General features: G+C 35.6%; 1 protein-coding gene across 1 annotated transcript in view; it reads right to left on the reverse strand.

Annotated features, from left to right (window-relative positions):
- The window catches only part of TEX11 (testis expressed 11), a 381172-nt gene that overhangs the window by 230197 nt on the left and 126423 nt on the right, over positions 1-24552 (reverse strand). Inside the window, exons 9-12 of the mRNA XM_003484125.4 lie at positions 19532-19586; positions 16675-16770; positions 4092-4173; positions 1161-1239 (exon numbers count right to left, since the gene is read on the reverse strand). Coding sequence (XP_003484173.3) covers positions 1161-1239; positions 4092-4173; positions 16675-16770; positions 19532-19586 — 312 coding nt within the window. The remainder of the gene's footprint in view (positions 1-1160; positions 1240-4091; positions 4174-16674; positions 16771-19531; positions 19587-24552) is intronic.

Here is a 24552-nt window from a genome sequence, read left to right on the forward strand (position 1 = left end):
GTGCAACTATCACACAATTTTAGAACATTTTTACCATGCCAGAAAGAGACCCCATACCCATTAGTAGTCACTCTCCATTTCTCCCCCAATTCTCAATGCCTTAGGCAACCACTAATCTTCTTACTGTCTCTATAAATGTGTCTTTTCTGGAAATATTACATAAATGGATATGTGGTTTTTGTGACTGGCTTATTTCACTTAGCATGTTTTTAAGGTTCATCCATGTTATAATATGTATCAGTACTCTGTTTCTTTTTATTGTCAAATAATATTTCATGATACTAGTATACCACATTTTACCTATTCATCAGTCTATAGACATTTTGGTTGTTTCCACATTTGAGTATTAAAAATAGTGCTTCTGTGAACATTAATATACATGTGTTTGTATGGACATGTTTCCTGTTTAGCTCAGGAGTGGAATGGCTGGGTCATATGGTAACTCTCTATCTAACTTATTGAGGAACTAACAGGTTGTTTCCAAAGTGGCTGCACCAGTTTACATTGCTACCAGCAGTGTATGAGGGTTACAATTTTTCCACATCCTTGTTGATTTGTTATTACCTATCGTTTTGATTATAGCAATCCTAGTGGTGTGAAGCAGTTTCTCATTGTGGTCTTGATTTACATTTCCCTGATGGCTAATGATGTTGAGCATCTATTCAAGTGCTTATTCCCCAGCAATTCTGATGCACACTGAAGTTTGAAAACCATTAAGAGGTATGTAAATACCTTAAGGTCCCTTTTGACATTAATAATCCCATGAAAATAGAGACAGAGGGGTATATCATTTGCAGAACTATACTTGTACATGTCTTCCTGTTCTACATGACACTAGCCTGCAGGTTAACCTAGTTAACTCTTATTTTACAAAACCCTATCTTATTCTTTTTCCACTTTATTTCTTTTTTAAAATTTTAATATAAATTTTAAAATTGATTTGATTATGGATTGTTTAAATCATTAAGCAAGCAGTTCTATCTTCTAGCTTGATCAGCACAATGACAAATATTGCACTCTGTGGATATGGATGGTGATAGATAGATAGATAGATAGATAGATAGATAGATAGATAGATAGGTAGGTAGGTAGGTAGGGATATAATTCAATATATGTTAATGGAGACTTTAGGAAAATGTTAGTCTTTAACTCTTTTGTACCTTTCATGATCCATCAGCAGTTTAGCAACTTTCAGACAGAAGTCTAAAGACACATCAAGATGTAGTATTTCCATGATGGCTAACAAAGAGAAAAAAATGAAATAATCATATCAGTCTCATTTTTGAAGAAGCTTAGTTATTTTCAATTTTCCTCTGTTCAAAATCTACTTTCTAAATGTTTGCCACATACCATGTCTTGCCTAACAATTTATCAAAGTCTTTTTATATAGTAATAATATCCAATGCTGGAAACAGGCACCCTGATATGGATGGCAAAGTAAACTGGTACAATCCCTTCGAAAAGCAATCTGGCAATACTAAGAGCACAGTATTTAAAAGCTTGGGATTTGAAGTCAGACAGATCCATATTTGAAACCACTTGCCACCTGTATGTCCAATATCTAAGGGTTGTTGAGAGAGTTACATGAGATAATATATGTAAATAACAAAGAAAAGGACTTAATAAGCACTCAATAAATGACAGTTGCTGTTATTATTATTCTCTTTACTTCAGAAATTGTACTTCTGAAAAGTCATCTGAAATAAATAGGGGAAAATGTTTATGAACAAGGATATTAAAAGCAATATAGATTATAATAATAAAAAGGAAACTGAGTGTCTATTATAGGATAGTGATAAATTACTAGGCAATCATTAAAATTGTTAAGTATGAAATAAAACTGTGTTTTTCATTTGGAAATAAATATGCACAAAATGAAAAATGGTTAGATTAGTAAATAAAAAATTAGAAAACAAAGGCTGTCTCTACTACATAGTCACAGCTCCATAGAACAAGCAAATTAAGAGTAAAAATACTAAAAATAAATCATCAAATTTCTAAAAGTGATTGCTTAATTATTTATTCAACAAATAACTAATGAGTATATTCTCTGTGCCAGGAACTATTTGGTGCTGGGAATCCAGCAGTGGACAAAAAAACAAAAATTGCTGCTGTCAAGGAGCTGGCATTCCAGTGGATAGCAGGACAATGGATATTTTTAGTATTTTCCAAAAACGTCCTTAATGATTATGTGCCATTCTTTCATAATAAAAAATAATTTTAATTTCTACTTTTTCTACTATAAAAGTTCTAATACCAGTAGTTAGGTTGACCATTCTAAGAGCAAAGTACTTTCATTAGCAAAGAAATGAACAAATTATAAAAATGCAAGTTTCATACATACTTTTAATACAACAAAGTGAAAGATAATTTTATTTTAAACTACAGAAAACTTAATTTCATGGGAAGTCTCCTAATTTGTAATCTGACATTGTAATTTCTTTACTCTAGCACAAGTATCTAGACTGAGTTAAGTAAAAACAATCTGGGAATAAAAAATAATTTTACTTTAAACTCTGTTTCATCTTTTTTAAATTTTGATTTAAAAATTGTAATGGGGGATAGTTCCTGTTGTGGCCCAGCAGTCACAGACCCGACTAGTATCTATGAAGACACAGGTTCGATCCCTGGCCTTGCTCAGTGGGTTAAGGATCCTGTGTTGCTGTGGCTGTGGTGTAGGCTGGAAGCTACAGCTCCAATTTGACCCCTAGCCCAAGAACTTCCATATGCAATGGGTGTGGCCCTAAAAAGATAATAAACAAACAAAAATAAAAACTGTAATGGGGAATTCTAGTCCAAAATTAATCAACTTCAAACTAGGTGATTCCAATAATCTCTCTAGTCTTCCCATATTATTTACATCTACTCCTTTAATTGGTTAGTTGGTTTGTTTATCCGCTATTGCAAAAAAAGTGGAGTTGTCTTCCTGGTTCCTAACATTTTTCAACTTGTGTATAACTGAGCTGATACTGTTACCTAGAGATGCAGAATCCTCTATAAATTTCAGCTTCTAAGGTCTCTTAGTAATTGGCTAAGATTCTCTAAGTCACAGAAAGTTTCAGCAGTACTAAACTGGCACTAAATTTAGAGCAAATTCCAATTTTTATTATTGTCCTACTTATAAATTGTTATTATTTATTTTATAATTAGTTATAACATAACTTTATACAGTAAAAATAATGCAGCTCTATAATGTAATTATATTTTTATATAGTAAAAATAAAGCATGTGCACATTTTTAAAATTTACAGTAAGGAGTTCCCTGGTGGCACAGTAGGTTAAGTATCTGGTGTTGTCACTGCTGTGGTTCAGGTCACTGCTGTGGCGTGGGTTTGATCTCCAGCCTGGGAACTTCCACATGCCACAGGCAAGGCCTGCCAAAAATTTAAATTATTTTTATGATTAAACATAATTGAAATACTGTTAAGGGGACAGTGTGCATAGAGGGATACTTTGGTTCACTTATTTCATCTATTTAATAGTAATAACAATAATAATAACTAAAATACTAGGTAAAATACACTAACTATGCACAAGGCATGAAACTAAATGCCTTACATACTTTTTCTCATCGGATTCTCAAAACAACACAATATAGTAGACATTATTATTACAGTTCATTTAAAGATGAAGAAACTGAAGCACAGAAAAATTGACTTGTCAAATGACCCACAGCTGTATATCAGGATGTTTATGTTGTGATGTCCCTTGAGAATTTTGAAAACAAATGGCAATGTTCATACAAGTAATTATAAAAGGTACAGAATTACCAAGGCTTTTTCTAGCAGTAGTTACCTTTCTTCGTAGTGGTAGACAACTTTAGAAGGCTTGGGAAGCTGAAATTTTCTGCCTGACTAAAAGAAAACTGATAGCTTTTATTCAGCTCTGTTTTGCTAGCTATTAAATTTGCTACTATTCCCTCTTCCTTCTCCTTTTCTCCCTGACAATTTTCTCTCTTTCTTATACGCTCAATTTCCTTCTCAATCACCAGCAAATCATCCCTATTGTTAGTATACTACAAAATATCTTACATTCAACAAATTGATGGCATTATTTCAAAATTGTGTACAGTTCACAGAGATGGTACCTACCTTCATGAAGTTCTTCATTAGGTGTTTCGCCCTTCAAGAGTATTTTCATCCTTAAGAAAAGTCCCGCTGGACTTAAATGTTCCTATTTTAAAAAAATAAATCACAATGATATTAAAATTGTGGAATGTAAAAGACAATTTTCAAGTAATTGCCTATTTTATTCAACCACAGCAGGATGACTCATGATCAAAGGAAATCAGAATTATAAAAGATCAAATCATAAGAGCCCGTCTATTCCTGAGGATATTTTTTGATATTTTATCAATCTAAATGAAATAGTACAAGGAAAAGAACATGTAAACATTTCTATTGAGTGACAAGTATTTAACAGCAAGGTTAGTACTTTATGAGAATGTAAGGCCATATTTTTATCTCAGTAAACAAAACCCCAAACATCAGTTAGCTATTTTTTTCTCGAGACTTTAATAACAACCAAGGTCCTTTGCAAACAACAGTTGAATGAAATAGAAAACATATTTTCTTTCCTATAGGATACAGCTATCATATTTTCTATTAATAACAATGTATTCTGAATGGTTTTTCCAAGGCCTTGTTAGTCTATGATCTCTTTTTAAATTATTTATTAGGGTATAGTTGATTTACAGTGTTGTATCAATTTCTGCTATACAGCATGGTGACCCAGTCATACATAAATATACATTCTTTTTCTCATAGTATCTTCCATCATGTTCTTTCTCAAGAGACTGGATATAATTCCCTGTGCTGTACAGTAGGACCTCAGTGGTTATCCGTTTTAAATGTTATAGTTCACATCTCTTGCTTGGTTCTACTTTTGCCTGACAGAGTACATCTTAAAACATCTTAAACATCTTAAAACATTTGGCTATGATTAAAAGTGCAGTCTAGGTTCACAGAATAGAACTTTTCTCTCTACAATGTCAATTAACTTCTATATGAATGCTGTATTCATTAGCTTCATGCACTGCAAATGATAGCTATTCATGTATGAGATGCCTTAAGAATGGAAAGTTAGGGAAAGTAACCAACCACTGGTATTAAAAGTATTTGCAAATAAAGATGGTATCAATACAAAGAATAAATGAAGACTGTAAATTATAATTTATTACATTGCCACCTTTCCCAAAGGGCATGTTGGAATATGTCTTGACATATTTGATATACTAGCAATGAACAATCCAAAAGTGAAGTAAAGAAAATAATTCCGGAGTTCCTGTCATGGCTCAATGGTTAACGGATCCGACTAGGAACCATGAGGTTGAAGGTTTGATCCCTGGTCTCGCTCAGTGGGTTAAGGATCCAGCATTGCCGTGAGCTGTGGTGTAGGTCGCAGACTCAGCTCGGATCCTGTGTTGCTGTGGTTCTGGCGTAGGCCAGTGGCCACAGCTCCGATTAGACCCCTAACCTACATATGCCATAGACCAAAATAAATAAAAACATACCCCATGTTCCTGAATTGAAAGACTTAATATTGTTAAGATAGCAATAATCCTCCCAATTGATCTACAGATTCAATGCAATCAAATTCCCAGCTGCCTTCTTTGCAGAATTTGACAGGCTGATCCCAAAATTCACATGAAAGTGCAAGAAATGCCAAAACAATCTTGAAATAGAACAAGGCAGGAGGATTCCTACATCCAGTTCCAAACTGGGATACCACTTTACACTGACATCAGTTGCAGATGCGAATTTCCAGTGTTCCATGTCCTTGTCGACACTTGGAACTACTGGACTTCTAAGTTTTTGTCTATCTAGTGGGTATTTGACCTACTTTTAGGTGTTCCCTTTATCCTCCTAGCACTTTACTGTGAGTCTCTCCTAAGGTTCAGTTTCTATAAAACTAAATTTTCCTTTTTCTATACTCTCTGCTTCAGGAATTTTACCAATTTTCCAGGCTTCAAATATCATCTCTTAGGTAAAAAAAGAAACATGTTGCAAGATGTTTTTTGGGGGTAACAGCTTTAATGAGCTATAATTCACATACCTTACAATTCATCTATTTAAAGTATACAACTCATATACAACTCAATGTTTTTTAATATATAAACAAACCTGTTTATCAGTTTTAGAACATTTTCATCACCAGAAAAAGAAACCTTGTACGCTTTAGCAGTCACTCTAGTCCCCCCAGTGCTACCTCACCCCAAGCCCCAGGCAAACACTATTCTACTTTCTATCTCCACATATTTGCCTATTTTGGACATTTCATATAAATGGAATGATATAATATGTGTTCTTTTGTGATTGGTTTCCTTCAATTAAGATAATGTTTTCAAGGTTCATTACTGTTGTAGCAAGTATCAACACTTCATTCATTTTAGCCTGAATAATACTCTATTGTGGGGATATATCACATTTTGTTGTTTATCAGTTCATCAACTAATGAACAGCTGCCAGCCTATACCACAGCAATAGCAACGTGGGATCCAAGCTGCGTCTGCAACCTACACCACAGCTCACGACAATGCAGGATCCTTAACCCACTGAGTGAGGCCAGTGATTGAACCTGTGCCCTCATGGATACTAGTGGGGATTGTTACTACTGAGCTATGATGAGAATTCCTCATGATGGTTTTATTTGAAGCAAATTTTTAAATTTTAATGAAGTCCAACATCACCTAATTTTCCTTTTGGCTTGTGCTTTTGCTGTCTTATCTAAGAAACCAAGACTTTTCAGTTTCATTGTACCAACAAATTTTCAAAAACAATTTTGTGGAATAATATAAAGTGACCAAGTTTTAATTTCTCCTCAAAGTGATTTTTTTAAATATTACTATTAGTTCCAGTTCCAGCCAAGATGGAGCATGACAACAATAGCCAATATCCTCCACTAACTACAACTAAAACTCTGAACAAGATCTATAAAGCAATAACCTGACGATTCTTAAAAATAAACAAAAGCAGGAGTTCCCGTCATGGCTCAGTGGTTAACGAATCCGACTAGGAACCATGAGGTTGCAGGTTCGATCCCTGCCCTTGCTCAGTGGGTTAAGGATCTGGCATTGCCGCGAGCTGTGGTGTAGGTTGCAGACGTGGCTTGGATCCCGTGTTGCTGTGGCTCTGGTGTAGGCCAGCGGCTACAGCTCCGATTAGACCCCTAGCCTGGGAACCTCCATATGCCGCAGGAGCAGCCCAAGAAATGGCAAAAGACAAAAACAAACAAACAAACAAACAAACAAACAAACAAAAGCAGAAAGATTATAATGAGTCATCAAAAAATGAAGAAGTGGACTGTATGCGAAAGGGGAGTTTTACTGTTGTGTCTTTTTTTCTCTTTTATAAGATGGTATAGGAAGTTTGTTTATCTTCTGCCAATTCTCGGAATGAGGCCAAAAAGAAATGTTTGACTGGATGATTTTTTTTTGGTGGGAGGGAGTCTGGAGAATTTTTTAATAGGCTCTAACTTCACATAGATATGGAGTTCAAATTTATACTACTCATATTGTCTAAGAACTATAAAGCTGAAAAGTCAAAATAAAAGGAGTCAAGAGAGTGATACCTCTTAAACATCTGGCTAAAGCAAATAGATATAGGGCCATGCCCTCAATCCAGGTTGTATAGGATTCTAGTTTATTGTTAGATAAACTAACAATCTCAAATTACAAAGTACAGGAGGAAATGTTTAATACTGAGCAAGAAATAGGCGTACTACTAACAGCAGGATCAAATTGTTTACAAGTACAGGAATATCTCATTTTATTGCACTTTACATTAATTGCACTTTGCAGATACTGTATTTTGTTGTTTTGTTTTGTTTTACAAACTGAAGGTTTGTGGTAACCCTGAGATGAGCACCTCTATCAGTACCATTTTTCCAACAACATTCTCTCACTTTGTGTCTCTGTGTCATGTTTTGGCAATTCTCACAGTATTTCAAACATTTTTTATTATTGTTATATTTTTATGGTGATCTGTGATCAGTGACCTTTGATGTTACTAATCTAATTGTTTTGGGGTGCCATGAACCATGTCCATATAAGACAGCATACTTAATAAATGTTGTCTGTGTTTTGACTGCTCCACTAAATGGCCATCCCCCCATCTCTCTCCCTCTCCTTGGACCTCCCTATTCCCTGAGACACAATATTGAAATTAGGCCAATTAATAACCCTACAATGGCCTCTAAGTGTTCAAATGAAGAGTTCTATGTCTCTCACTTTAAATCAAAAGCTAGAAATGATTAAGCTTAGTGAGGAAGGCATGCTGAAGGCCCAGATAAGCTGAAATCTAGGCCTTTTATGCTAAATGGATAGCCAAGTTGTGAATGCAAAGGAAAACTCTTGAAGGAAATTAAAAGTGCTACTCCAGTGAACACATGAATGATAAGAAAGCAAAACAGCCTTATTACTGACACAGAAAATGTTAGTGCTCTGGATAGAAGATAAAGCCAGCCACAACAGTCCCTTAAGCCAAAGCCTAATCAAGAGCAAGGCCCTCTCTTCAATTCTATGAAGGCTGAAAGAGGTGAGGAAGCTGCAGAAGAAAAAATTGAAGCTAGCAGAGGTTAGTTCATCAGGTTTAAGGAAAGAAGCTGTCTACTTAACATAAAAGTGTAAAGTGAAGCAGTATTGCTGATGTTAACAGTTGCAGCAAGTTATCCAGAATATCTAGCTAAGATAATTAATGAAAGTGGCTAAACTCAACAGATTTTCACTATAGACAAAATAGCCTTCTAATGGAAGAAGATGCCATCTAGTACTTTCTTAGCTAGAAAGAAGAGAATGTCTGGCTTCAAAGGACAGGCTGATTTTCTTGTTAGCGGCTAATGTAGCTAGTAACTTTCAGTTGAAGCCAATGTTCACTTACCATTCCTAAAATCTGAGGGCCCTTAAGAATTATGCTATATCTACTCTTCCTGGTGCTCTATAAATGGAACAATGAAGCCTGGAGGACAGCACATTTGGTCACAACACACTCTACTGAATATTTTAAACCCACTGTTGAGGCCTACTGCCCAGAAAAAAAAATCCCTTCCAAAATATTAGTGCTCATTGACAATGCACCTGATCATTCAATAACGCTGTGGAGATTTACAACGAGATTAATGCTGTTTTCATGCTTGCTAACACAATATCCATTCTGCAGCCTATGGATCAAGGAGCAATTTCAACTTTCAAGTCTTATTATTTAAGAGATATATTTTATAACAATATAGTTGCCATAGATAGTGATTCTTCTGATGGACCTGGGCAAAGTAAGTCGAAAATCTGGTAAGGATTCACCATTCTAGATACCATTATGAACTTTTGTGATTTGTGATGAAAGGTCAAAATATCAACATTAACAGGAGTTTGGAAGAAGTTGATTCCAACCCTCACAGATGACTTTGAGGGGTTCAAGACTTACTTCAGTGGAGGAAGTAACTGCAGATGTGGTGGAAAGAGCAAGAGAACTAGAATTAGAAGTATAAGGTACAGATGTGACTAAATTGCTAATATCTCACGATAAAACTTTAATGAATGAGAAGTTGCTTCTTATGGATGAGCAAAGAAGGTGATTTCTTGACATGGAACATAATCCTGATATACTCCTGGAAAAGATGCTGTGAAAACTGTGGAAATGACAACAAAAGATTTTTTTATTTTGCTTTTTAGAGCCGCACCCACGGCATATGGAAGTTCCCAGGCTAGGGGTTCAATAGGAGCTACAGCTGACAGCCTATGCCACAGCCACAGCAACACAAGATCCAAGCTATGTCTGTGACCTGTGCCACAGCTCATGGCAATGCCAGATCCTTAAGCCACTAAGTGAGGCCGGGGATAGAACCCAAATCCTCATGGATCCTAGTTGGGTTCTTTACTGCTGAGCCATGAAGGGAATTCCCAACAAAGGATTTAGAATATTAAACTTAGTTCATAAAGAAGTGGTAGGGATTGAGAGCACTAACTCCAATTTTGAAAGAAGTTTTACTGTGGGTAAAATGCTATCGAAGTAGCATTGCATACTAAAGAGAAATCATTTGTGGAAGAGTTAATTGATGTGACAAACTTCTTTCTTGTCTTATTTTAAGAAACCACAGGAGATCTCACTGTGGTACAACAGGATCAGCATTCCTGCAGTGCCAGGACACAGGTTTGATCCCTGGCATGGCACAGTGGGTTCAAGGATCCAGAGTTGCCAGAGCTGTGATGTAGCAACTGTGGCTCATATCTGATCCCTGGCCTTGGGAACTCCAGATGCCACGGAGCAGCAAAAAAGAAAAAAAAGAGAAATTGCCACAGCCACCTCAACCTTTAGCACCCTTATCAGTCAGTAGCTATCAGCATCAAGGCAAAGACCCTCCACCAGCAAAACAACTATGACTCACCTCAGCAAGAAAAAAAATTATAATAAAATAAAAGCGATAATGATTAGGATTCAGAAGAAAATTTTAAACACCTCCTCCCTCTCAAAAAAAAAATAGTACAAAAAAGTCCCATGTACCTTTACCAACTTTCCTCTAATGGTTACCTGCTGCATTACTGTAATACATCAAAAACAACAAATTGTCATTGGTTCATTGCTGAGTGGTGCATAGTGTGGATGTATCATAGTTAGTTTAACTGTTCACCTATTAAAGGAAATAAATATTGGTTATTTTCAGATTTTGGCTATTATGAATAAAGTTGTTATGAATATTTGTGTATACGTTTTTGTGTGGATGTGAGTTTTCATTTTCCTGAGATAAATGTCTAGGTGTACAATTGTTGAGCTATTTAGTTATTAAGATTGAAATAAAAGAGAAAGACAACTATATTCAGCTTACAAGAGATACACTTGAAACATAAAGACATAAATACTAGTCAAAAAAAAGCTAAAGTTAACTATATCAATAAAAGACAAATAGATTTAAGAGCAAATGTGGTATACCCATACAATGAGATATTACTGAACCATGGAAATAAATTATGTATAATACAGCATGAATGAATCTCAAAATAATTATGCTGAATGCTGAATAAAAGAATACATACAAAACTAGAGTATATTCCCTATGATTCCATTTGTATAATCCTCCAGAAAATGCAAATAATCTATGAAACCAGATCAGTTGTTAGCTAGGGAAGATTGGGAAAGAGGGCTTACAAAAAGGTGTGAAGAAATTTTGAGGAATGATGTATATATTCAGTATCCTGATTGTGGTGACTGTTTCATTGATTTTATATATATATATATATATAAACTCATCAAATTTTATACTTTAAATATTGGAAGTTTATTACATGTTAATTATACCTCAATAAAACTGTTAAAAAGATAAGAATAATGAATAATAAGTCAGTGGAAAGTTGGAACACACAAACCCATACTGATAATAAATGAATGAATGAATGATTGAATCAATCAATCAATATTAAATTGGAGAAGGGAGAGCTCTTGCTTATAGTAGAATGCTGAAGATAAATGTGAAGGAGTGCTAAAGTTAAAACATGATAATTTGGCAATGATCATAATTAAGATTGGTTCAGGCAAGAACACTAATTCTTAAGGAAAATTTTAATGAAAAGTAGGGTATATGCATAATTTTAAAGTGTTTATTAGTTGCAAAGGTAAAAGGGTAAATATGCAGTGAAGATATTAGATAATACTTTTAAACAGATGATCAATACTAACAGTACCAATGAGGAGCAGATAGACATCACAGGCCTCCAACTGTGATGTCCAAAGAAGGGACACAATACCACTTAGGTAGTATTCTGGTTGCAAATGCATAACTTGAGTCTAATCATGAGAAAACATCAGATAAATCTCAAATGAAGAATTTTCATTTAAAGCAAGGTAGGGAGCTACTGCATTCTTCCAAAATATCAATGACAAAAAATTCAAAGAAAGGCTACAGAAATGTTCTAGATTATAGGGGACTAAAGAGACATGTCACACAGATGTGATACCTGATCTTAGATATGGATACTAGTCAGATTTGTTTCTGCTGAGCCACAACGGGAATTCCTTTTACATATTTGTCTTATTCTTTCCATTTTTCTCTAGGTTTGAAATTATTTTTTAAGTGTACATTGCCACTGAAATCCTAATGCACCCAATTCATCTATGTCCAGGATCAGTAATTAGGCTATTAAATGTAATGTGTCAGGAGCAATGCCAATGATCAATTATTATTATAAAAACTGTAACTTTTGCATCCAGTGAACAAAGAGACATGCTGACAAAAAGTCATTAGTTATTACATAACTTCAGTTGTCCTGGACCCTGTTTTTTTTTAATTCTATCAAAATATAGTTGATTTACAATGTTATGTTAATTTCTGCTGTACAGCAAAGTAACTCACTTAAACACACATATGTATATACATAGATACATTTTTTTTCCATATTCTTTTCCATTATGGTTTATCACACAATATTGTGCTATACAGTAGGACCTGACTGTTTATCCATCCTATATGCTGCTTTGGACCTGCTAATCCCAAACTTTCAATTCTTCCCTCCTTCGCCTTTCCTCCCCCTTGGCAACCACAAGTGTGTGCTCTATGTGTTGGATCCTGTTTTTTAATTTGGACATACATCTTAGCAAATGAAAAAAAAGATGCAACTTTTGAAAATGTTCATATATATTAATATTTTAAAATTAAAAATTTTAATATTAAAAAAGTTTTTTAGCATTAACTAACTCCATCCATGAGACATAAATTTCAGGAAAATATAATTCAAGTAAAGGGCCTGTTTTGGCAATTTAATATTCTGGTTAATTGAACTGTTCATTTTCATGCTTCCCATCCTGTTAAAAAAAATCTTTTAAAAAATATATCAGTAAGATGGATTAAGAAAATGTGGTACATATATACAATGGAATACCATTCAGCCATAAAAAAGAATAAAATAATACCATTTGCAGCAACATGGATGCAACTAGAGATTATCGTACTAAGTGAACTAAGTCAGAAAGAAAGACAAATACCATATGATATCATTTATGTGTGGAATCTAAAATATGGCACAAATGAACCTATCTAAAAAACTGAAACAGACTCACAGACATAGAAGACAGAGTTTAGTTGCCAAGGGGGAGTGGAGATGGAGTGGGATGGACTGGAAGTTTGGGGACTAGTAGATGCAAACTATTATACTTAACATGGATAAACAATGAGGTCCTAATGTGTAGCAGAGGGAACTAAATCCAATCTCTTGGGATAGACCATGATGGAAGGTAACATGAGAAAAAGAATGTGTATATATGTATGACTAGATCACTTTGCTGTATAGCAGAAATTGGCATAACATTGGAAATCAACTATAATTTTTTAAAAATTTATCTGTAGGGAGTTTCCTGGTAGCCTAGCAGTTAAGGACTCAGTGTTGTCACTGCTATGGCTCAGGTTATTGCTGCAGCTTGGGCTTAATCTCTGGCCCAGGAATTTCCATATGCCATGTACATGGCCAAATCTAAAAATAAAAAAATAATAAAAAATTGAACAAAAATGCATCAGTATATTTAATTGCTTTATAGAGTAAAACACATTGATCTTCATTGAATCTCTTTTTAAACGGTCATCACCCTATCAATGGTCCTTGTCCAGGAGTGTAGAGGTATGTATATATGTACATATGTATGATATGTGTGTGTGTGTATATGACCTGAAAGTGAACCACTGATGATTTTTAAACTAAATCCTATTATTTGCCTATTCTATTATCATTTCCTTCTCTATCCTAAAAACTCACAGCAGATAACTCTTTCCTTTTGTGCAAAAAAATTTTTTTCAAAAATATCTGTTGTCAGAAAGGTATATTTTGGAGTTCCCTGGTGGCCTAGTGGTTAAGGATTCAGCATTGTCACTGCTGTGGCTTGGGTTTGATCTCTGGCCCAGGAACTTCACATGTCATGGGTATGGCCAAAAACAAACAAAAAACAGGTATATGTTATTTTTCCCTTCATGGATTGGAAGAGTCAATATTGTCAAAGTGACTACAATACCCAAGACAATCTTCTATTAAATTACCAATGGCATTTTTCACAGAACTAGAACAAACATTTTTTTTTAATTTTTATGAAAGCATAAAAGATGCTGCATAGCCAAAGTAATCCTGAGAAAGAAAAATGAAACTAGAGGAATCAGGCTCCCTGACTTCAGATTAACTACAAAACTATAGTCATCAAAACAGTATGGTACTGGAACAAAAACAGAAATATAGATCAATGGAACAGGATAGAAAGCCCAGAAATAAACCTACACTCCTATGGTCAACTAATCTATGACAAAGGAGGAAAGAACATACAATGGAGAAAAGACAGTCTCTTCAGCAAGTGGTACTGGAAAATTGGACAGTGGCATGAAAATCAATGAAATTAGAACATTCTCTAACACAATATACAAAAATAGACTCAAAATGGATTAAGACCTAAATATAATACTGATACTATAAAACTGTTAAAGGAAAACACAGGCAGAACACTCTCTGACATAAATCGCAGTAATATCTTTTCAGATCAACTGCTGAGAATAATGAAAATAAAAACAAAAATTAAAAAATGGGACCTAATTAAACTTAAAAGTTTTTGCACAGCAAAGGAAACCAAAAAGAAAATGAAAAGGCAATACACAGAATGGGAGAACATTTGCAAATGAAGCAACTGACAAAGGATTAATCTCCAAAATATACAAACAACTCATGCAGCTCAATATCAAAAAATCCAACAACCCACTCAAAAAATGGGCAGAAGATCTAAGTAGACATTTTCCAAAGAAGAATATGGTCAAAAGACACATGAAAAGAAGCTCCACATGGCTAATTATTAGAGAAATGCAAACCAAAGCTACTATGACATGCTACCTTACACCAGCCAGAATGGCCATCATCAAAAAAGTCTACAAACAATAAATGCTGGAGAAGGTGCAGAGAAAAGAGAACTCTCTTACCCTGTTGGTGAGAATATAAATTGGTACAACCACTATGGAAAACTGTATGGAGTTTCTTCAAAAAACTAAAAATAGAACTACCATATGATCCAGCAATCCCACTCCTGGGCATCTATCCAGAGAAAACCATAATTCAAAAACATACATGCATCCCAATGTTCACTGCAGCACTAATTACAATAGCCAAGACATGGAAGCAAACTAAATGTTCATTGACAGAGGAATGCATAAAGAAGATGTGGTATATGTATGCAATGGAATATTACTCAGCCATTAAAAAGAATGAAATAATGCTATTAGCAGCAACATGGATGTACCTAGAGATTATCATACTAAGTGAAGTTAGATAGTGAAAGACAAACATCATATGATATCACTCATATATGGATCTTAAAAAAAGGATACAAATGAACTTATTTGCAGGACAAAAACAAACTCACAGTCTTTGAAAAACTTAATGTTACCAAAGAGGATATTGGCGGGGGGGCACTAGGGTTTTGGGATTGTCCTATGAACACTGAGGTATATGGAATGATTGGGCAATGGTGACCTTTTGTTTAGTACAGAGAACTCCTTTTTCTGTGACAATCTATGTCAGAAAAGAATTTGAAAGTGAATTCCTGTGTATACATGTATAATGGAATTACTTTGTTGTATAGCAGAAATTATCACAACATTATAAATCAACTATACTTCAAAAATAAAGCTTTAATTTTCTTTTTCTTTTTTTTTTTAGGGCCTCACCCACAGCATATGGAAGTTCCCAGGCTAGGGGTCGAATTGGAGCTGCAGCCACTGGCCTACACCACAACCACAGCAACACCATATCCTAGCCACATCTGCAAACTATGCTGCAGCTTGCAGCAACACCAGATTTTTAACCCAGTGAGTGAGGCCAGGGATTGCACCCATATCTTCATGAATACTAGCTGTATTCTTAACTCGCTGAGCCACAATGGAACTCCCCCAAAAATAAACCTTTTAAAGCACACAGACACACACAAATCTGTTGTCAAAAAGGTATAAGGGGGAGTTCCCGTCGTGGCGCAGTGGTTAACGAATCCGACTAGGAACCATGAGGTTGCGGGTTCAGTCCCTGCCCTTGCTCAGTGGGTTAACGATCCGGCGTTGCCGTGAGCTGTGGTGTAGGTTGCAGACGCGGCTCGGATCCTGCGTTGCTGTGGCTCTGGCGTAGGCCGGTGGCTACAGCTCCGATTCAACCCCTAGCCTGGGAACCTCCATATGCCGCGGGAGCGGCCCAAGAAATAGCAACAACAACAACAACAAAAGACAAAAAAAAAAAAAAAGGTATAAGGTATACTTTGGAGTTACCTGGTGGCCTAGTGTTTAAGGATTCTGTGACGTCACTGCTGTGGCTCAGGTTTGATCTCTGGCCCAGGAACTTCACATGCCATAGGTATGGCCAAAAAAACAAATGAACAAACAAAGGTATATTTTATTTTTCCTTTCTGTGCTGCAATCACTTGTATAAAAAAAAAACAGAGGAGTTCCCTTGTGGTGCAGTGGGTTAAGGATTCAGCATTGTCACTGCAGTGGCTTGGGTCACTGCTATGGCGCAGGTTTGATCTCTGGCCCAGGAACTTCCACATGTCATGGGTGCAGCCAAAAAAAATTAATTAACCAAAAAAACAGGAATACTGGAGCAAATGTCTAAACTGCATTTCAAAATGTGAATCAAACCTTTCAATTTTCATTAAGCTAGTATTCAAAAGTAAAAACCTCTTATACCTTGTTTGCTAGGTTTATAGCATGGAGCGCCTTATCATAATATGCTCTGTCGTCCCAATCCAAATAAGCAGTGGCTAGTAACCGCAGAACTTTAGCCTATAATTAAAAATAGAAAAAAAAAAACCACACACAGATGAAGGTTAAATTGCAATACAACAGCTGACTAGCATGTACACCATGACAGGTATTTCTCAAACATAAGTTATCAGTATGAAATAGCACTTCCTTAAGCAACCACAGTCTGGGGATGTGTCTCATCATTATGTTACTCACACCAAATAACCATCTGAGAATTTTATAGTAATATGTTATTTAAATTTAACATAATTGTGTTAATATAATTCTTTTTTAAAGAATTGATAGGGCCCTATCAATCTTAGTGAAATAACATTTAGGGTATCATGCCTTTGAGTTTTTTAATTTTAAAACTAAGATGGATATAATGTACTTAATATCATTATTATTATTGTGGAGCAACTTTCAACTTATAAACTCCCCTAGAGGACTCTGATGGAGTAAATACGGCATCTCCAAGAAGATAGCTATTTCATAATAGCGAAAGGGTCAAATAATCAGAAAGATATAACAAAATGGATGAATCGCAAAACTATTATGTTAAGCAAAAGAAGCCAAACATAAAACAGTACATACTGTATGATTTCATTTATATAAAGTTCAAGAAAAGCTGAAAATAATCTATAGCAATAAAAGGCAGAATAGTGGTTTTATGATGTGGGCATGAATGGCTATTAACTGGAAAGGGGCCAAGGTAACTTTTGAGGGTAATGAAAATTTCTGTATCTTGATCTGTGTAGTAGTTACAAGACTATACAGATAAACTGAAATTCATCAGGCTGTTCTTTTAAGATTTGTGCAATTTAGTGTGTGTGCGTGTGCACACGTGTGTGTGTTATACTGTAATAAAGTACTGCTAGCATGAAAGAAAAACTATTTCATAATCTATCTTCTCCATACATGTAATATGAATATTAGATCTCCATCATGCTTAAGTCCTATCTTCCACCTTCACTTTCTCCTCTAGACATTTTATCTAGATCCCTTGCCTTGTGGCCCCTTCTCTCTCCCTTTAAACTGTATGAACTCCACCTGCTTTTCAAAGCTTATCTCCTACCAGAAGGCTTCTTGACTTACTCTAGTCAAAATTAATATTCCCCTTTTCTGCAGGCCCTTCCATGTACTTCAGGTTAGTACCACACAGTTTATCACTTTTTTTGTTTCATTTGTCCTAGAAGGTTTTTTAATCTATTTTTGAAATTTTAATCGAAGTATAAAATATATACAAAAAATTCAAAAATCTCATTGGTACAACTCTGCATTTTCACAAAGTGAACACACATATGTTCACAACACAGAAATCAAGAAACAGAACTTTAACATCAGTCTCATATCACGCCTCTTTTCAAACACTATTCTAAACAAGAGTAACCAATTAGCTGACTTCCAACACTATGTATTAGTTTTACCTGCTTTTGGAATTTACATATACGGAGTCATACAGTATGTACTATTTTGTATTTTATGGGAATATTTATACTGTTATAATTATTGTCATTTATTTATTCTCATGGTATATAATATTCTATTATGTGACACTATCATGGTATATTTTTATTAATTTTTATTATTTTAAATTGTGATAAAATACACATAACATAAAATTGACCATTTTAATCATTTTTAAGTTTATGGTTCAGTAGCATTATGTATATTCACATTGTTGTACAACCATCACCACCACACATCTCCAGGACTCTTTTAATCTCACAAAAACTCTATACCCATTAAACAATACCTCCCCATGTTCTCTTCCCTCCAAACCTCTACAACCACCATTCCACTTTCTGTCTCTATGAATTTGACTACCTGACTGAAATAAATCTACACTATTTGTGTTTTTGTGAATGACTTACTTCACGTAGCATAATGTCCTCAAGATTTATCTATATTGTAGCATGTGTCAGAATTTCCCTCCTTTTCACAGCTGAATAATATTTCATTGTATTCACTTGTATTCGTTTTATCCTTTAAAAATAAGCTTTTTAAGGGTAAAGGCCAGTTTTTACACTCCCCTTTAATTCCTTACCCACCACCTTGCTAGATACATAGATATTGCTAGATATTATACACATATTTGTTACATTTTTTGGTCTTTTTAGGGCCACACCCATGGCATATGGAAGTTCCCAGGTTAGGGGTCGAATCGGGGCTATAGCTGTCAGCCTACGCCACAACCACAGTCACACCAGATCCGAGCTGCGTCTGCGACCTATACTGCAGCAACGCCAGATTCTCCACCGAGTGAGGCCAGGGATTGAGTCCACATTCTCATGGATACTAGTTGGGTTTGATACTGCTGGGCCACAATGGGAACTCCTCAGTTACATTTTGATTGATATACCATGATAATGGTAAAAAGTAGAGATGGACAGTAAAAAATAACTTCAATTTTGCTATGGCAGGTATTAAATTAGTTTTATATAAGTTTTATTTACATAATCACATTTTATTTTATTAAATATTAAAATTAACTTCCGTACCAAGTATGTTCTATCTGGATGGTTAGGGGAAACCTAGAATTTTTGAACATGCAACAATAAAAGCTAAAACTTATATAGCCAAACATTGTCCTAAGTACTTTACATGTTTTAACTCGTAGATACAGGAAGTGACCCAGAGGGTAGATTATATATCAATTTTATAGAAACTAACACAATGAGACATTAAATTATGTGGATAATCTACTCACAAATTGAGGAATAGCCTATTATAATTTTATTACAATAACATAAACTGTATTTCTTCAACCTACTTCTGCAATATTTAACATGATCCTTACCAGCATTTCTGGCTCAACAGAATTCTTATCCATCTTCCCAATATCATAGCTTTGGCTATCATTAAAAAAGAAAAAAAATACATATATGTACACATATATTCATTACAAATTATACATATTTTTTCAAGATTACACATTAATAAGAACACATGGTATGATTATACTTAATGGAATCTTTTCTATTTTGCACTACCACAGATTATTAGCCAATTAATACGTAAAAATCAATTGTAAACTGTAATGAAAGTAAAGCAATATTTTCTAGCTTCAGAAAAAACACAATTTCTTTAGGATATATCCAAAAAATCAACACTATGATTATATTATTGCTCATTTCCATTTGGATATATATATATATATATATATACTAAACTGTATTAAACTTTTTTTTTTCTTTTTAGGGCCACACGCATGGCACATGGAGGTTCTCAGGCTAGGGGTTGAATAGGAGTTGTAGCCACCAGCCTACACTACCGGCAGAGCAACACCAGATCCTTAACCCACTAAGCGAGGCCAGGGATCAAACCCTCAGCCTCATGGTTCCTAGTCAGATCAGTTTCCGCTGAGCCAAGCCAGGAACTACTATTTTATATGTGTGTACAAGTCCTTAGTGGGCACATTTTAAAGTGTAAGAAAGATAAATATGATTTTAAAATAAAAAAAACAGGAGTTTTCATGGGAACAAATGCTTCAGCAATATTTATTAAGCTTCACAACACCCTTGTGACACACAATATTAGTTCCATTTTGCAGATGAATGAACCAATTTAGCAGTTAAGTGATTTCTAATATTTCCTAGATTGGTACTGAAAATGAGAGCAAGGGCTTGAGGAGAAAAGAAATCTGACTTTCAGTTCCCTGCTTTAATTACCATACCATATAATCTATGGGACATTCTGATAACCACAAATAATGTATTAATATGAGCCTCAGGGTTTCAAAACCTAAAACTTATAAAGCAAAACAAAGATCACTCACCATAAAATTGGTATTCCAAAGGAGGATGTCAATAAAATTTTGGTGATCTGGACTAAATTGAAGACATTACTTTGAAATATTCCTTCTAAAAAGACCCAGAACTACCAAACTGAGTTTTCAGCTTTTTAACAAAGATATAATGCTGGCCTATATTAAGTGAATCAGTTATACATATACATATATCCATTCTTTTTTTTCCATACAGATAGGTATTATAGAACATTGAGTAGACCTTCCTGCACTATACAGTAGGTCCATGTTAGTTATCTATTCTATATATAGTAGTGTGTGTATGTCAGTCACATCCTCCCAATTTATCCCTCCCCTCTACAGTTACCCTTTTAGGAACCCTAAATTTGATTTCAAAAATCTGTGAGTTTGTTTCTGTTTTGTAAATAAGCTCTTTTTTTAATCATCTTTAAAATTAGGTTCCACATATCTGGAGAGAGTATGGAGAAAGGGAACCACACTATTGGTAGAAATGTAAATGGGTATGACCACTATGGAGGAGAGTATGGAGATTCCTTAAAAATCTAAATATAGAACTGCCATATGACCCAGCAATCCCACTCTTGGGCATATATCCAAAGAAAACCATAATTCAAAAGATACACGCACCCCAATGTTCACTGCAGCACTATTTACAATAGCCAAGACATGGAAGCATTCTAAATGTGCATCAACAGATGAACGGATAAAGATGATGTGGTACACATATACAATGGAATATTACTCAGCCATAAAAAGAATGAAATAAGGTCATTTGCAGCACATGGATGAACCTAGAGGTTATCATACTAAGTGAAATGTCAGATAGAGAAACACAAATATATGATACTACTTCCAGTTTTTAAAATAAACAATGAAAATGGAACTTCCACAATGGTGGTATTAATAAGCTCTTGGACCCTCTCTCCCCAGTGAAGTAATCATTTGCCTGGGAAAATCATTAAAACAAACAATCATTTAAGGTCTCCAGAAACTGTCCTAAGGACATATAGAAAATGGAAAAATATTTATTAAAAAAAAATCAACCAAACCTGAGTAAGAACAGTGAGTTTGTGGCATCTGAACCATGACCTGCTCCTATTCACACCAGCTCCGTTGGATAGAAGGTACTCCAGATGAGTGCTGATAAGAAAGTGGTAATTCGGGAGTGAGGTAGAGAGATGAGTGAAATAGGTGACGGGGATCAAAAGGTACAAACTTCTAGTTTTAAAATAGTCACAGAGATGGGATACACAGCATTAGGAAATATAGTCAATAATATTGTAATAACTTTGTATGATAACAGATGGTAACTAGACTTAGCATGGTGATAATTTTGTGATGTGCGAAAATATTGAATCACTATGTTGTACACTTGAAACTGATATAATGTTGAAGATCGATTATATTTCAATTTTAAAACAAAAAGAAAGTAGGAATTTCCTCTCCCTCCAGGTCCGAGACTCCCAAGCTATGTTTGCACCTTGGAAGTGGTAGGCTGCCAGCCTATCTTATCTTCCCCAGGTCGATGTTACAGGAGTGCTTTTATGGGCAAGCACAAGGAGAGGACTGGGTCTTCCTTTCCCCACTCAGTTCTCACTCTTAAGGTAAGGGCTCTACCCCAGGTTTAACAGCTCAAGAATATTGGGACCCTGACTACCTTCACCCAGGCTGGCTCTTTGGGCAGAGGCTGAAGGCTAGGACGGCATGCTAAGAAAATTAGGGGCTACCATTTCCCCGACATCCATTCATATCACAGGGGTGTCAATGCAAGAGTAGCTGCCATGATCCTGCCTCAAACTGCAGCAGTGTGTGGGAGCTTCCGCCCAGGGGGAGAAACAATAAAGAGAAATAGCTCAGCATTTCTACTTAAGGGGACTGACTTTATTTAGAACAGAGCAAGGAGAGGTTCCTAAGGGCAGAGTCAACAACAACAGAGATCTTGCTGGTGAACAATTAAGAGGGGGCTGGTAGTTCCAAGATAATAGTAGCAATAAGTGAAATAGCCAACCAGCCAGAAGTTTAACAGAAAAAAACAGGTAAAGAGATAGCCAAGAACAATCCTAGGGTCTTACTCATTCATGGGGATACATAAGGATATGCATATGTTCTAGGCTACACCCACTCAGGAACAATCAGAGGGAAATGTGGGGCTAGAAAGCCTTCCTCAAGGCATACAAAGATTCATCAGCAAAGAGCCTTAAGCCTCAGTGGCTCAAGGGGCTTAAGCATAACCTCTGAGCACACACTGAAAACTAAGCTACTCTTATCCAGGGGCGATGGTAAGGAAAACAAGCTAAAAAATCAAATCACACTTCATTTTTTTGGTTCCAAATATAAGGAGCTTGGCAGTCACTACTCCATCCTATCAAGTAAAAAACTGAAAAGACTTTTAAAAATCAACAACTCTCCTTGGACACAGGGCAAATCATTACTCAAGATTAGGGTGACAGACAGGCAAATACAAGGAGTTGTGGCTTAGCACAGGAGAGACTCACAAGTAAAAACTGCCAAGGGAATCACTGCTAGGGCAGGAAATTGAGAACTGTAACTAACAGGCTGCTGGAGGCTCAGTGTGGACAAGTCTGAGAGTTAAATCTCCAGCAGGACACAGTTATAAGGGGATATCCACAATATTGTCAGATTTCTTTCTACGAGCTTGACCACATTCCCATAGTAAATATTATAGAAAAATCCCCTTGGGCTTTGGCAGGAGAAGGTAAAAAAGAACCATTTTGAAATAGGCCAGAACAATCTGTTCTTAACAGGGCCGGCCCTTGGGGGAAACTAGTGAGCCAGAAGCTAACCTCCTGGGGTACTCTCAGGGCCTAACAGACCAGGCGAAGAGAAATACTCATTCCTAGCGTATTCTAGCCATTCTGTACCACCTATGAGGGGAGAAAAAACTGAGAAATACATGTGAAGTTCACAGTTCAGAGGCATAGGCTTACCAAAAGACTGAAAGCTAATCACAGGACAGGACTTTCCCTCCCCATTATACCTAGCCACCACATTACTAAAGGTCTTATTTACAGTATCTTCTTTTTTACCAAGTACGTCAAATCCAGCTGCCAACTAAAAATTACAAGGTATATAAAAGACAAAAAACACAATTGGAAGAGACAGAGTAAGCATCAGAACCAGACATGGCAGTGATGTTGGAATTATCAGACCAGTAATTTAAAATAGCATATGCTATGGACTCTAATGGATAAAGTAGACAGATGAATAATGTAAGCAGAGAGCTGGAAAGCCTACAAAAGAATCAAAAAGAAATGCTAGAGATAGGGAGTTCCCATTATGGCTCACAGAAAAGAATCTGAGTAGTATCCATGAGGATGCCGGTTCCATCCCTGGCCTCGCTCAGTGAGTTAGGGGTCCAGTGTTGCACAAGCCATGGTGCAGGTTGCAGACATGGCTCAGATCTGGTGTTACTGTGGCTGTGGCGTAGGCCAGCAGCTGCAGCTCTGATTCGACCCCTAGTCTGGGAACCTCCATATGCCACGGGCACAGCCATAAAAAGCAAAAAAGTAAAAAGAAAAAGAAAAAAAGAAAAGAAAGAAAGAAATGCTAGAGATAAAAAATTAAAAAGACTGTTTTTGACGGACTTTATAATAAACCTGACATGGCTGAGAAAAGAATCTATGAGACAGAGAATCCTTGAAAACAGAAAAGCAAAGAGAACAAAAATTTTAAAAAAAGAATAGGATGTCAAAGTACTGTGAGATAACTACATAAGGTTGATGTAGTGTAAAGAGAACACCAGAAGAAAAAAGGAAAAAAAAGGAAAAAAAAAAGACATATTTGGAATAAAAATGTCTGAGGATTTCCCCAAATTAATGTCCAATACCAAACCACAGACACAAGAAGCTCAGAAAACACCAAGCAGGATAAATACCAAAAACTACACTTAGGCACATAAATTTCAAATCACAGAAAATCAAAGATAAAGAAAAAATTCTGAAAAAAGGCCGGGGGGGGGGAAACACCTTATCTAAAAAAGTACAAGGAATTATATTAAACTTCTCAGAAGCCATACAAGCAAGAAGAGAATG

This window comes from Sus scrofa, chromosome X (genome assembly GCF_000003025.6).
Source record: "Sus scrofa isolate TJ Tabasco breed Duroc chromosome X, Sscrofa11.1, whole genome shotgun sequence".
NCBI classification, from domain to species: Eukaryota; Metazoa; Chordata; class Mammalia; order Artiodactyla; family Suidae; genus Sus; species Sus scrofa.